This window comes from Tympanuchus pallidicinctus, unplaced genomic scaffold, assembly GCF_026119805.1.
Source record: "Tympanuchus pallidicinctus isolate F22 unplaced genomic scaffold, pur_lepc_1.0 scaffold31, whole genome shotgun sequence".
Lineage (NCBI taxonomy): Eukaryota > Metazoa > Chordata > Aves > Galliformes > Phasianidae > Tympanuchus > Tympanuchus pallidicinctus.
In genome coordinates this window covers 4,312,285-4,326,859 of record NW_026294749.1, presented here as the reverse complement: position 1 = coordinate 4,326,859, position 14,575 = coordinate 4,312,285, and the positions used below count along the sequence as shown (strand labels likewise).

At 38.7% G+C, this 14,575-nt stretch overlaps 1 protein-coding gene across 3 annotated transcripts in view; it reads left to right on the top strand.

The window, feature by feature from the left end:
- LYRM4 (LYR motif containing 4) overlaps window positions 1-14,575 on the top strand; it is an 80,865-nt gene that overhangs the window by 17,568 nt on the left and 48,722 nt on the right. For all 3 annotated transcript variants that reach the window (XM_052697600.1, XM_052697598.1, XM_052697599.1), the window contains exon 2: window positions 4,350-4,470. In XM_052697600.1, the coding sequence (XP_052553560.1) occupies window positions 4,350-4,470 (121 nt within the window). The remainder of the gene's footprint in view (window positions 1-4,349; window positions 4,471-14,575) is intronic.

Below are 14,575 nucleotides of genomic sequence, written 5' to 3'. Positions count from 1 at the left end.
CTGTCCCACAGCAACAGAATGTAACAGAATACTGATGGGAAGGTACAAGCTCTACTGCCATACCACCAACATCTGCCTCTGATGTTGTGGGCCAACATCATAAAATATAGGAGGTGTTACTTTCAGAGCAGCTCTACTTGTGCAAATTCATTACCTTGTGTAGCCATCCACCTGCAGCAGCTTTGGTCTAAAGCCACTGTAGAGAATCTGTTACACGTTGATTACATTACTTTGAATTAATTGGGAGTTAATTGTGCGGTGGATACACGTAAGTAGGGATTGTAAAAACTCTTTGCATGTGTGCACATAAGAACTGCTGAAGTGAATATATTGAACTGTACGTTCTTGCTTGCATGCTGTTATCACTAGTTAGCTGGGAAGTCTTCACATAGGATACAATCAAAAGTGCTTGCATCAGGAACGGTGTTGCCAGCAGGAACAGGGCAGTGATTGTCCCCCTGCACTCAGCACTGGTGAGGCTGCACCTGGAGTACTGTGTCCAGTTTTGGGTCCCTCACTGCAAGAAAGACATTGAGGACCTGGAGCGGGTTCAAAGAACGGCGACAAAGTTGGTGAGGGGTCTGGAGCACAGGGCTTATGAGGGGCAGCTGAAGGAGCTGGGAATGTTCAGCCTGGAGAAGAGGAGGCTCAGGGGAGACCTCATTGCTCTCTGTAACTACCTGAAGGGAGGTGGTAGTGAGCTGGGGGTTGGTCTCTTCTCTTGTCTAATGATAGATCTAGAGGGAATGGCTTCAAGCTGCACCGGGGAGATTTAGGCTGGACATTAGAAAATACTGCTTTTCTGAGTGGTCAGGCAGTGGAATGGGCTGCCAAGGAGGTGGTGGAGTCACCGACCCTGGAGGTGTTGAAGGAACGTTTGGATGTTGTGTTGAGGGACATGGTTTAGTGAGAACTATTGGTGATAGGTGGATGGTTGGACTGGATGATCTTGAAGGTCTTTTCCAACCTTGGTGATTCTGTGATTCTATTAAGACCTCAGTTGGCTTGATGACAAAAAGGAAGGGGTTTAGGATCATAGGTAGAATTGTAGAATCTTACTGCATCTTTTAGCTGTTCTTTAGTATCTGTTTCCAGAGAATGATGAGAAAAATAGTAGATTGTGAAGTGTTACAAATGAAAACTCAAAGTACAATGTTTCTTAATGAGCACTCTTGCATTTCTAGGACCTTTCCCAAAGATAGAGAATCTGCTTGTGTCTGGTGTAGGCAGGATTGCTTTCCCATTCTAGTTCTCTAGGGAGCTCTCTCATTGCCTCTCCCTGAAGAGTGCAGTTAATTATCTGCTTTGCTTAGCTTCTCTAACAGAGGGAACTGTCATGCACTGCACCCAGCTGAATCAGCACCGCTTTACGCTGTCTTCTTTCTCATTGCTAATGCTTATCTAGTCTCATGCAGAGCCAACTGAGCTCATCAGTATAGGAAAATAGTAATAAATGTATGGTTCTTACTCACTGTACCTTGGGCTTCTGTCAGTGTGTCAAGTAGGACTGGGTCAGACCTGGATCAGACACTGGGCTGGCATCCATGAGTTCTGCAACTGTCTAACTTTATAGTACGATTTTTATTCATTTCTCCCTGTCTTCAAGAAGTGCTGTTTTAAGTTTGACTTTTGTTAGATTCTATGAAGATAGACATGCATTGTTCACTATTGGCTATGCCTTCAAATGGTACGCAATTGTTTTTTGGTGTTTATGTTTACCAAACTGAAAATACCCATCATAAGGGGAGTTGATCAGCTGACCAGTCTCTCTTCATCACCCAGAAATCTGAGAGAGTAGTGCTCTTAACAAGACAGATATGTCTGAAGAATTAGGTTCGTTCATACCACATATGTGCTTGCAGCACGTTGTCACTGTGTTTACAAAAGAAATTGGTTGTTCATGGACTTGAAGCCACATTAGTACTAGGTTTTGATATATACTCTATTCTTGAACTGTGGAGGGCACTGGTACTTCAAACTGATGCTGCTTCCCAACTCAAGCTTATAGAATGTGGGGAAAAATGGGTACTTTACTGTACAGTCAAATATAGTATCTGGTTGGAGCTCTGAGTTCAGCTTTTCCTTATGTTCAGTGGCACTTTGAATCTAACCTTAGTGAAGAGTAGTACTGTGATATAGAGCTGTTCTTTGGAGCACATCTAGAATATACTGGAAGTGTAACGATTAAGCTGGAGAATTGTGTTTAAGTGTCTGTGAAACAGCTTCATTTGAGTGTTTACATTATAAAGATTTAAAGATATTCAGAGGAAAAAGAAAGCAACATGTTTCCTATCGATGGTCAGAAACTATCAGACCAGTTTTTTATTACATTTATTTTCTTTCTCAGTGGCTGTTGGGGGTAGTGACAGAAAGAGGGAGAAAACAGAACAATTAACACACCATATGTACAAATTGGAAAATACAGTCTGTAGGTGTGTGCTGAATAAGAATTTACTTGAGTTCCATCTATTTTTCTTTCTTCTTAAGATAGCATACCCATTTGTATTGCATTTTGGAAGACTTGCTCCCAGTAATGGATACTTGCTGTTTTATTGTTGATTGCTGTTCTTTTCCTTTTCCTTTAAGCTAAGAAAACAAATTATGTTAAGACCTTGTATCTTTTGTCAGTCCTTCCTTTCTTGCAGAAAATATTATGTTTCTGCACAGTTAAACCCTACATAGATATGTGGGATGATTTGAAATCCATCCATTATCAAGCAACAAAATTACACTGCCTCTTAATGACTTGGAGTTGTTTGGGGTTTGGTTTTTGTTGTTTCGTTTGTTGTTTTTTTTTTATTCCTAGGAGAAAGCAGCTTCCCCTTCAAATCTTTCTAGGACACCAGCTGCAGATGAGAATGAGCTTCCATTTTTAATACATTCTATTAGCTTCACACATACAAACGCTCGCTCACTCGCACACCCCAGTGTCACATTATAGGTGAACAGGCCCTAATTAAAAGCGCACACCATCTGCCGGTGTGTGGCAGCAGGGTGGGACTCCATAACCATCCTGGTTCTTGTGATTGAAATGTATTATTTATGAGCTCAAAGAGAAAATATGCCTTTTGGCTGATGGTGCCTGCATTAGGAGCTGGAGAGCACCATCTAATGGCATGGAGTGACACTATCTGGTGATCCTTCATTTTCTTCCTTTCCCCTTCTCTGTAGCCTCCGCCAATTTTTATTTAATTTTTCAGTATAGTGTGTGGGGTTTTTCATGATCATGTTCAAAGCAATTTTGCATCTCATGTTTCACTTGTACACAGGATTGAAAATAGTTGTTGAAACATTGCACTAATAGTGGTGTTGTCAGCACCTTTTTTACTTCTAGTGCCCCACACAGGGTTTTACTTTCTGTATTAAAAGTAGTACTGACCAGGTAGTAGAGAAGTAGAATGTTAGCAAGATAGCTGAGCAAAAGGCCAGTTCTCCTTCTAACAAATGTGTAACAAAAAGTATGCACTGCTGAGTCTGAAAATTTTGTTTTATTATTGAAATGGGCACTGTTTTTTATTAAGCAATACTCTGCAAACTGCATAAAGGTTCTTAGTGGCTTCAGATGAAACAGGACAATTTCAGAGGTGACTACACGTTTGGATCTTCCTCTCTGAAAGGAGAAATCAAAAGCTCTCTCTGCTTGCAGAGATCATGTGTGTTACTGCTTGTGAGTGATGAAGTGGTTGAGGAGGTATTGGACTGCAAGTTGAAATATGCTTTGTCAGGAGAAGGAAGAAATAACAAAAAAGGAGCCCTTTTTGGTATGGTCAATCCATGATTCTAGCTGTGACTGCCAGATTGGAAAGTCAGAACTGGTAATAATGTATAATGCATGTAGCAGTTAGCACTGAGAGCTCCAGAGCTCTAGGAATAAAAGTAATCACACTGATGAAAAATCACTTGGGGTATGATTTTTTTTTATTCTTGTTTTGTTGCTGTTGCTTTTTGGGGTTTTGTTTGTTTTTAATATTCTTGAGCTTTGCATTAACCAGACTGGGGATGCAATAACATGTTTATGGCAGAAACAAGCAGAGCTGTAGGGACTGATTTAATGGGGATTTGGAACGAGATGATCTTTAAAGTCACCTTTAGCCCAATACATTCTATCATTCTGTGACTTGACTGATATGGAAAGTGTGAGGATTTCCTACAACTTTCAGTAAAATTACTTTTTTTTTTTTTAATGTGGTCACTATTTCTACTCCAACAAAATTCTAAATACAAATATATATTTTGAAAAAAGCATATGTGTACATTTACTGAACTAATTCAGTATGTTTTATGGCATGTTGAAATGTCATAAAACTGTGGCACATTTATAAACATGTTGTCTTGTTGTTTATATTTAGGACATACGCCATCAGAAGGATAAGAGACGCCTTCAGAGAAAACAAGAGTATAAAGGACTCTGCAAAAATAGAAGAACTAGTGAATAAAGCAAAAGAAAACCTGGAGATTATTCATCGGCAGGTACATTTACTTCTGTTATTTTATCTAAGAGTTGTATACATCTTATTGAACTGCTTATGCTATTATAGGTGGAAAAAATAGGTCCTTGTGCAAAACATCCCTGGATGAACCATAGTTTTTGTATGTCTGGGTTTGTGAGGATGGAAAGGATTCATTTATCCACTATGGTTGCAATGGGGAATTTAGGGATGCTTATTCCAGTAGCCTGAAAATAAAAATTTGTATGTCTTGTGTTTTTTTTTCAGCTGTTTATCTTACTATCTTTGTGTTCCTCTTCACTCTGTTCCTCTGTTCTGCCCTCAATTTCCTTTGAATCTCTTTTCTCTAGCTCATGTATATTATGTAGGTCACTTCAAAAGCACTGCCTCCCGTTTATTTCCACAGAAACTGCAACAGATACAAAGAGCACAATAAGGCTATTTGATAGAGCAAATTTTCAGACACAAAATACCTTTCCTCACTGATCACCACCATTAGCTACATATTTCCACCAGTGATAAAAGAGAGCCTGCGTGCCCCACTAGTAAAAATCTGCATCTGTGGAGGTGGCCCACTGTCACTGTTGCCACTGCTGAGATGCACCACCCACCATCTCACTGTGCTCACTTCCACTGGTTGGTCTCCAGAAGCATTCAGCAAGCATTCATTAAATGTCAACAAGTGCCATTTTTTTCTACTTGGAGGAATTTGATTCCACACCTTTGCTTCTTCCACACTTCTGTGTCAGATGTCATTTTGTCAGACTACCTCTGCTGCCATCTGTCCCACAGCAACAAAATGTAATGGAATATTGATAGGAAGGTTCAACTTCTACTGCCATACCACCAACATCTGCCTTTGATGGCTTGGGCTGACATAATAAAATATAGGAGATATTTACTTTCAGAGCATACTTTCACAGATTTCCATTCCTTATTCCTTGCATCACAGTTTTATAAGTGTGGCTGTGACAACCTCTCCACGTCGTCTTGCCTTCTCTGGCTGCTTTTCCCCAGCTCCAGATACATTGTTTGTGCAACATCAGAACATGAAAATCATAAAGCGAATTAAGTAAATGCTGACTAAATGTATTTCCAAACAGGGTGATATATTTTTCCTGGAAAAAAGTTGAGTCACTGGCAGTACTTTTCTCTGGCATGGTCTGAGTAGCTCTAGTAGTATCTCTGTCCTTTCCACTAGGTACCATATTTAGATAGGAACTTGAATAGGCAATATATGCAGATCCGTTATGCAGAAAAGTAAGCAGACAGGAGAAAATCATAAACAAGTAGTGAAAGATAAGAATGTAGAGAGACCAATTCTGCCACTTGCAGAACTTTGCATCATAGTAGTAACAGTTTGTGGAGATGGGATCTCCCATAACGAAATGCTATAGATAAGGTTCGTTTGGAATTTTAATTAATAAAATGTCAACGTGTCAGAAAATTTTTCTGGCTGTGAGTGAAAATATAAACATAACTTTGATAAGTTGGAAAAATGTTAGTGAGGCTGCTATGGTAACTGTATTGCTGTGAAATGGGTGACTGATGTGGTAATACATTTTATTTATGGTTTTAAATGTTGTTACTAGGACCTGCTGGCACAACTTTTTCGTAAGAACAAGCTCTTTCTAAAAAGAGTCCAATGTCAAGATATCAGAACACTACGAACAGATGAAAGTACCAGTCCTTTGTAGCTAACTTGGATGTGGGAATGGTTCATAGCATATTAACTTCTGGGGTACCACAACTTCATGCAGGTAGAATTTGATTCTCTGTATAAGCCTAAACAAAAAGACCAGTTCGAAGTTAGATGGTGGGTAAGTCCTCCTAAAATAAAAGCTTTCATCCTTTTTCCTTTAAGAAGGCATGATTCTTTCTATTCATCTCAGCTGTAATAGATCTGGGACAGATTTTAAAATAGAGCTTAACTCTTCGGCACGAATCTTGTGAACATAGAGATTATCTTGTTACTGTTGATAGTGGAAAAAGTTTTCTAAAACAAGAATCTTGATGGAGGAAACTCTTTCTCCTCTGTGGTGTGCATCTTGTTTCAAATCCTATGAATTTTTGTTTTACCCTAAAGATCATCATTCATTATCAGATATTTCAACTATCTTCGAAAGAGTAGGAAGAAGAGGCAGGCCTGATTAATCTGTTGATGTTACACACAGTTGCTGTTTGTTGTAAAGGAGTAGTTGTGCTATAAGAACACTTTGCATTCACTTGTTGATAGTAAACATGCGTAAGACACATGTATGTGCCAGTACTTACAGACATAGCTTTAACAACCATGTCCATGACCAACAGGTAATATCATAAACCTGTCTGTTATGCAATGATAAAAGTATAATATGGTAATCAAGAGCACGACAACAATTAAAAAAAATAGACAAACTAGAATATTTTCTCTTATGAAGGATTCTGCTAATTCTACTGGCACAACCATTCTAACGTGCTACTTTTTTCTTCCACTTTGCTACTTAATCAAATAAACATTATAGTACATACTGAATAAATGTTTCTCAGTTCACATTAGAGAAATCTTGAAGAGCCATATTTCAATTTACAGTGTAACATATAATTCTTGCTTTAAAATGCTTTATGTGTAGGTGTGAATCTTTCAGCCAGGAAGACAATCAGAAACAGTAAAGGCTTGTGGGCTTCTAGTATGCTTTTGATTCAAGTTCCACTGGGGTTTTCTGAATATGAAAATCTCCATGTATGTATTTTATCTTTACAAACATATAAAACTTGTGCTTAGGGTGAATATATTAAATACATTATAAACTGTTGTCAAGCAAATGGCATTGAATACCTACCTTTATGAATGTGGTTGTTCCTTGAAGGACGTCTTTGTCACTATGATGTAACCAGAATAATGCAAAAGGGCTTTGGTTATTACTAAAGCCAGAAGTTTTTCTAATTGAATTCAGTAATTGAAGGGGTTTCTCCCATGTGCAGTATGTATCTGCTGAAGAAGAAGTTTTAAATTGGATCACATTTTTGTATCATTCCATCTAATGATTGTAGCAAAAATGCACTTGAAAGATGAGGAATGATAGAGACTTCAGCACAACTTTCACATTTTAACACTGCTAAAATTGAAACTGACATTAAATTATTTCATGTGTTGCACTACTAGAAGATTTCCAATTTCAAAGCAAGAAACATGCTTCTATAATGTATGTATTTGTTGGAGTCAAAACAACAATGTAAAGCAGAGGAACGTTTTGCAAAAAATGATCTTATAAAGGAAAATGAGTTCATCAAGATAAATTTTGAGCCATGAGTTCCTTCAAGACTTCCTGAAGCTTTGGTTACAACATTTTGGTTTTGCTCAGTCATTCCTTCCCCCAGCAGTGTACCCAAAGAAAAGTTTTTCTAATACATAGAGAACTGTTGTTCTTTGCAGAATTTCTATAGTGAAGCAGAGTTGTACAATATTCTGAGTTGGGAGGGACCCATGAGTGTCTCTTAAAAGTAAACTTTTCATCAGAACTATAGTATACTTAGAATCAAATTTCATATTAATACATGCTTGCAGAGCATTTAATCATGCAGATTAAATGTGGGGGCAGAAGAATCATTCTTGTGCTTTGTTTAATTGAAAATATAAGTAATGTCATCTGACATTATTAAGAGTTTATATTTGAAACTGAGCATAACATAGTGTGTTTTTAAAGGCACAAGCAAGAATAAGATCTAGTGAGCATTTTTTACTAGATTTGGGATTTATTATGATGTAGCACATTTTGTTATTGCTGACTTTTCATAGCGTATCAATAGAAATTAAATAATATCTCACCTAGTTGACAATTTGTCGTTACTCTAAAATCAAATTTATATTCACTTTACATTCTAATTTATGGTTTAGTCATCAGAGTGACCACTGAAGTGTAAGGTTCATAAATAACTGTTTGAATCAGCCTAGTGGGAAATGTGAAATAGTGACAGATGACTGTCATTTTCTTCATGTCAGTCACTGTTCAATTTACTTGAATGTTATAAAAGTAGCTTTATAAAACTGAAAAGCATGGAGGAACATTAATCTCCACCATAGCCCTCCTCTGCATGTTTTGATTTAAAAACAGGGTTGCTAAAGGAACAACTCTGATTCTTAATGTAGTTTATGAAGATCATGCGCTCGTGTGTTTAACTGCGTAAACAGCACCATTTATGGCATCCTCCCTTTCAAGAAGGGAGGTGACTGTGTCTGAAATGCACAGTCACAAGTAGAAAGGTTTTTTTTAAGGTTTCGGGACAATTCTTTGGTGTCCTTAAGAATGAGTATTATTGCAACAGCCATTCCTAGCCATGCTAGTATGGAGTTGTTTGTGAATTTCTGTCACAGTTGAAATATGTGAGAGGCGGGAGAATTTGCCCTGAAATGTTATCAGTTGTACCATTTTTGATACCACGTAACTGCAAATGAGAGATGCAAATCACTTTTCACAGATCTTTGGCACAGAAGTGTTAGCCAGTCAAGACACAAGGATCTCGTTCCTTTGCAGCTGTTCATGGCTGTGTTCTAAGGGGAGAGACGGACAAACGTCCTCACTGGCATAAGTTGTCCTTCCTCAGGCTTGACTTCTCTTACGGCTTCCTTCAGATGTGTAGAAGATTGAAGGAACATGGTTTCAAAGTATGAAAACTTTATTAAAAAGGCTTCACTAATGATAATAAATGTTAAGTGCTAGCAGCCTTTTGGATGTTATAAGTTCATTTCTAATCCTCGCAATATTCTTTTATTATAGTAACTTTATCTCTGTTTAATGAAATCCTTCGTGACTATGTCTTGATGAAAGTCCATGTCATAGTTAGTGTAAGATTTAGGTTTCATATTCTTTTACTTCTTCATATTTGGCATCTCCAGTAAATATGGTTGGTATGGTTTTGTTTTGAACTCTCTGCATTACGCTTGACCAACCTGATAGCCTTCTGTGATGATGTCATTGGCTGAGTAGATATGGGGAGAGCAGTGGATCTTGTGTACCTTGACTTCAGTAAGGCATTTAGCACAGTCTTTCACAACATTCTTGTTATGAAACTTAGAAAATGTGGGATAGATGAGTGGGCAGTGAGGTGGATCGAAATGCTAGCAGTTACGTTTAGCTATATTCAAAATGGTTGGCCTGAACTTCTTTTACTTCTCTTACTCCTAATCTGGTGTAATAGAAGTAGTCAATTTTTAATTGCTTTAGCACCTAATGAGTTCCCACTTGATTGGTTCCAAACTTATGCTGGAATTAGTCAGCTGACTTAGGATAGTGGAGGCATCAGGGGAATTGTTCTGTGGGCTGATTTTGGTTTTAATTCCAAAGATCTTTTGGTTGATTTTTTATTTTTTTTTTTTAAACACTTCTCATAGTCATCTAGTCATTCTAAGACAGGGATTGATGATATCTAGCTTTTAGTAAATGCTTTTAGTCAATAAGAGCCTGAAGCTAAGTGCAGTGAGGCATTGGAACAGGCTGCCCGGAGAGGTGAATGCTTTGTCCCAGGAGACACTCAAGGTCAGGCTGGACAGGACTGTGCAACCTGATGTAGCTGCAGATGTCCCTGTTCATTGCAGAGGAGTTGGACTAGATGGCCTTTAAAGATCCCTTCTAACTCAAACAATGCTGTGATTTTAAAACTGAAGTGGGGAGGCATCAAATTCACATCGCTTTTGTATTCCAGGGTAAGGAGGAATGCTTTTTTTTTGGGGGGGGGAGGAGAGTGAGGGAGGGAGAGGGGGTCCATTAAGGTTTTGGAGGGAAGAAAGGGTGAGAAGCAACAAGGAGAAAACTGAAGTAGGAGTCACTTGGAAAAAAGGTTTGGTAAATTTGAATTGGAGCACAGGTGACTTGGAGTTTGGCCCTTCACAGGACGTGCTAGTAGTGAGATCTCCTTCAAATGTTCTTCCCAAATAGCTTTTTCTCTTGGTATGTTGGGTAGTTTTGAGGACATGCAATACTTTAACAGCTGCCATAAGCCTGGAGATGTCAGACCAGCTTAACTTCTAACACCTTGATGTGCAGGAAGTGTAGCAGACATCTTGCCCACCTGCAGGTGCTATTGCTCTCTAGGTTACACCTGTATGACTCTCCAGGGCAGTGTTACTCCTCAGGCTCTCATTCATCTCTCTTGATGGAGGACAAGACTGAATTTTCACAAATTATTTTCTGTTGTTTGCGCCTCTGACTAAATTGCAAGTGGTGGCTTCTGCCTGTCATGTCAAATACAGAAGTAAGCCCTGCATTGGAAGCGCCCTTCAGGCTGCAGGCAGAGGCCATTCAGAAGTAAGCGTGCAGTTTTGCGTCTCGGATGTAAGAGCTGTAACAGAAGTGCTTACTGCACAGCATTTGACACACACAGCAACCTTCAAAAAAAAAATAAAAAAATAAAAAATAATAATAATAATTAAAAATAAAAAAAAACGGAAAAAACATGCAAGACTGTTAGGAGCAGCTTTTAAAATTTATCTTTCAGAAAAAGCTGTTATTATTTTTGTAACTTATAGTTAGCTGCTAATCTGGAGAAATTGGGGCCTTATCATAAACAATAAGTAGTTGTGTAATGTATCCAGAGCTCTGAGCATCTGATCTTGCACACAGAGGAGGCTGTCTGAAGGACAGGAGGAGGACTTACTTTCTAGTGGGCAATTTGGCTTGGCAGTACGTTGCATCTGATCAAATCAGTGCCAGATGCAAACATCCCCATAGAAAAGCTTCACCATCCTGGCTGGTCAGTAGCTTCCTGAATGAGGTCGCAGCATTGATTAAATTTATGTGCTGAAAAAAGCCCCAGAAAAAAGCAAAAATCTCATTTTCAGTGAGATGTATTCATCTACCCTTAGCTTTTTGTGTTTCTTCTGGAGTTGAGTTTTAGGGCTTCTGCTTGGTAGATAATGAATGCAGCTCACAAGGATGGCTTTTGCCACTAAACATCAAGTGGGTCTTTTCCAAACAAGGTAATTGCGAACACATGCATGTCTTACTGTAAATCCTAAGCATTACCAAGAGAGGGAAGGTAAAATAAGTGCTACCCATTTTGATCAAGGCTCAGAGGACCTCTGCCACACTCATGATCTGACTGTGATGCTGAAATGTCTGCTGTTCCGACTGGTAGCAGTGATGGCTGAGGGAGATTTCCTAGCATTGAAAGTATGCTCAGCTTGGAGCAGTTTTCTTTTGCTTGCTTTGTGGCTTCATGGAGGTGCCGGTCTGCTGCAAAGAACATTTGTGGAAAATCCAGATAGGAGAAAGAGAAGTATGGCTGTGTTTTGTGTGTTATTTTTCAAACATGCTATCTTGTAGAACCCTTGCATACAGATTGTAGCTTGCATTCATTTCAGATGATAGATCTCTCTGGAGATCTGTGGTGGTATAACAGGGTACAGTTTTAAGTATACCAAGACACCAGGGAAAGGTATTGCTGTTTTGAGGACTTCTGAAAAAAGCAAGACGTTACAGAATTATGACAAAGGTGATCTTGATTTTGATTTTCCACGGTTTTTGCTTTCTACTAACTTGTTATTCATTTGTCTTTCCTTTCTGAGAACTTTATTTCCTGGTTTTGTACTACTTATTGAAAGAATATGATGTCAGGTCCAGCAGCATCGTAACAGTATGCTTCCCTCCAGGAGGCATTTTGACATATTTGGTGCCGTAGGACCCCAGGACAGTGTCTGCTGCTCTTGAACTTGAGTCTGCAGTTTAAGATGGTGGTGTTGGTGTTGATGCCCCCATTGTCCTACAAGTCACCTATACATATAGACCTGGATATAGTGTCTTTTTTTTAATGGTGTTTTCTCCAGACATGCTCAGTTATCAGTCTCTTGGGGTGTTAGAAGTAGAGGTTTTCTCTTTACAGCTTATCAAGGGCTAACTTCTGTGTGTTAGGTTAGCGCCGAACGTGGTGTCTGTCACTAATACCATTTAAGTGAATTTTACAAGCAAGTAGATTCACAGTGGTCTAGCTTTATTTTGGCAATGCACATAAACATGAGTGTAGCCTTCATGCACGGCTCTTTCAGATAAAGAAGCTCTATGATGGACGTATGAATCAAGGACATGTTATGTTTGAATTTTTGATACGTGATGTTGTGATGAAGGCCCAGCTTTTGGGAAAGAAGTTGCTGTATTCCAACATCAGTACAGATCTTGGAAGTCTAAGCACAGAAGTTTGTTTTCTAGATGAGAAGTTTAACTAGTGTTTACGCAGTCTCCTTGGTGTACTGGTGCATTGCTGCTGTATTTCGCTCTGTGCTTTCTGAGGTGAAGGTGCTTGGGGTTTTTTTTGGGTTTTGTTGTGAGGTGGTGTTTTTTTTTGTGCATGTTCTTTTTTCCTCTGGTCATTGAAAGCTGTAGCTGCAGTGCCCTTCATCTTGGTGACAGGCTTTATGCCAGTATATTAATTCTGCAAGCAAGTAAAAAGAATAACAAAAAGGAGGCCAGATTCTTTCAGTCACATTTAAATCGCAAACTGATTCCTGTCTGGGATATGTCAGATGTAAGCTTCACCCTCTAAGGTATGTATATCTGAATGTCCTTCCAAGACTTGTCTCTGTGGAAGTAGAATTCCTAAGTAGAATTTTGAGCTCACCTTTATAGATTGATCACCACTAGAATGTACATAAATACATACTTGGAAGCCTATTGTGTATCCTGTAAGCAAAGTCTTGCCCTGGTGAGGGACAGCTATGAACACTGCAGTATGGTGGCTAAATAATGTTTAGTCTTCCTTTCATGAGTGTAATTTGCTAGCTGAGCAGTTCCTTTGGTAATTTTTAACTATTTTTATCAGTGCATCATTAATGACAACATTACAAATGACCTAATCGCTTAGCATTTCATATTAATACGCATCTTGTTTGTAGCTGTGTTGTTTTTTGTAGCTGTTGACCCAATGCTTTGGTTATGTGTTCAAATGATCTTAATTTTAATTGAAAGTACGTTTTGTCTCACAGCAGTCTAATTTCTGTGCAAATTTGTCAGTAGTGAATACTTACTGAGGATGATTACTCTCTAACTGCCTGTGCCAGTATACCTCTGGGAGGTTAATCAATCTTGTGCTTTTTAATTGACATCAATAATGTGTTTACATTTATCAATATTTCTTAATTGTCAACTTATAACAGTGGAACTTCAATAATAAATCATGCCAGTGGTTAACTTCATGCATTAGATTCTTAAGAGTCTCCACAAGCAGTTTGACATGTTGTAAATTGCTTTTAAATGATTCGTATGTATGCTCAAGGGGGAAGAGGAGAAAAAATTGATATGTGAGGTCATGTGGTGTAGAGTAATACTGAAGTACAAACCCATTGAAATAAAAGGAAAGTACTTTTACCAAATGTAAAGTATGCTTCATGGCTTAAACAAAAGTCTGTTCAAACTGCTAGTTTTACTAATGTTACAATTTTGTGAGTGTGGCAGTAGCTGTACGTTTGTTGTGCCTTCCAAGGGACTTGTCAGGGTGAAGTGCTTCTCTGCTCTCTGCAGCACAAGCCATGTAAAGAGCAGGGAGAATTGCTGGTTCTTCTACTGTTCTACAGAAGCAGCAGTGCTTTCTCTGAGACCAAGATGTGATTTTAGCTATGTGTTTCACCATGCGCCTGGCCTTAAGGTGTTGATGTGGAGAAGGAGGTAACTTCTGTTTAGATTTAAGCTTATGCTTGAGGACTTTGGTGCATTAGGACCTAAATCATTTGCCTGTGTTGCCAGAGTACGCTGGCAGCAGGAGTCAAAGCATGATCCTGATATTCTAAGTCTATACAACATCATCTATCTCAGTAGATACAGCCCTTTCATCAACCTCACTCTTTTCTGCTACTAGATCCAAATAGCAGTAAACTGGAAGGGAAAATCTTTTGAGACCAGACAGCTGGCAGGATGCTGACCACATTGTTGCTGTCAATTTGACCATGTTTTTTGGGCAATAAGACAAACAGAGAATTAAAAATCTTGTCTAATAAACCCTAAAGAAAGACTCTATAGATGAGACTGTTTTGTTTAGTTTAAGCAGAGCCATGTGATGGAATGCCAGGGTAAGGAAAGAGAGAAGCAGGGAAGCCACTATTTGTGCTTTTTGTAATTTTGCTTGTCTTTTTAATTGTCTTAAAGGTGTCCTGCAGATTTTCA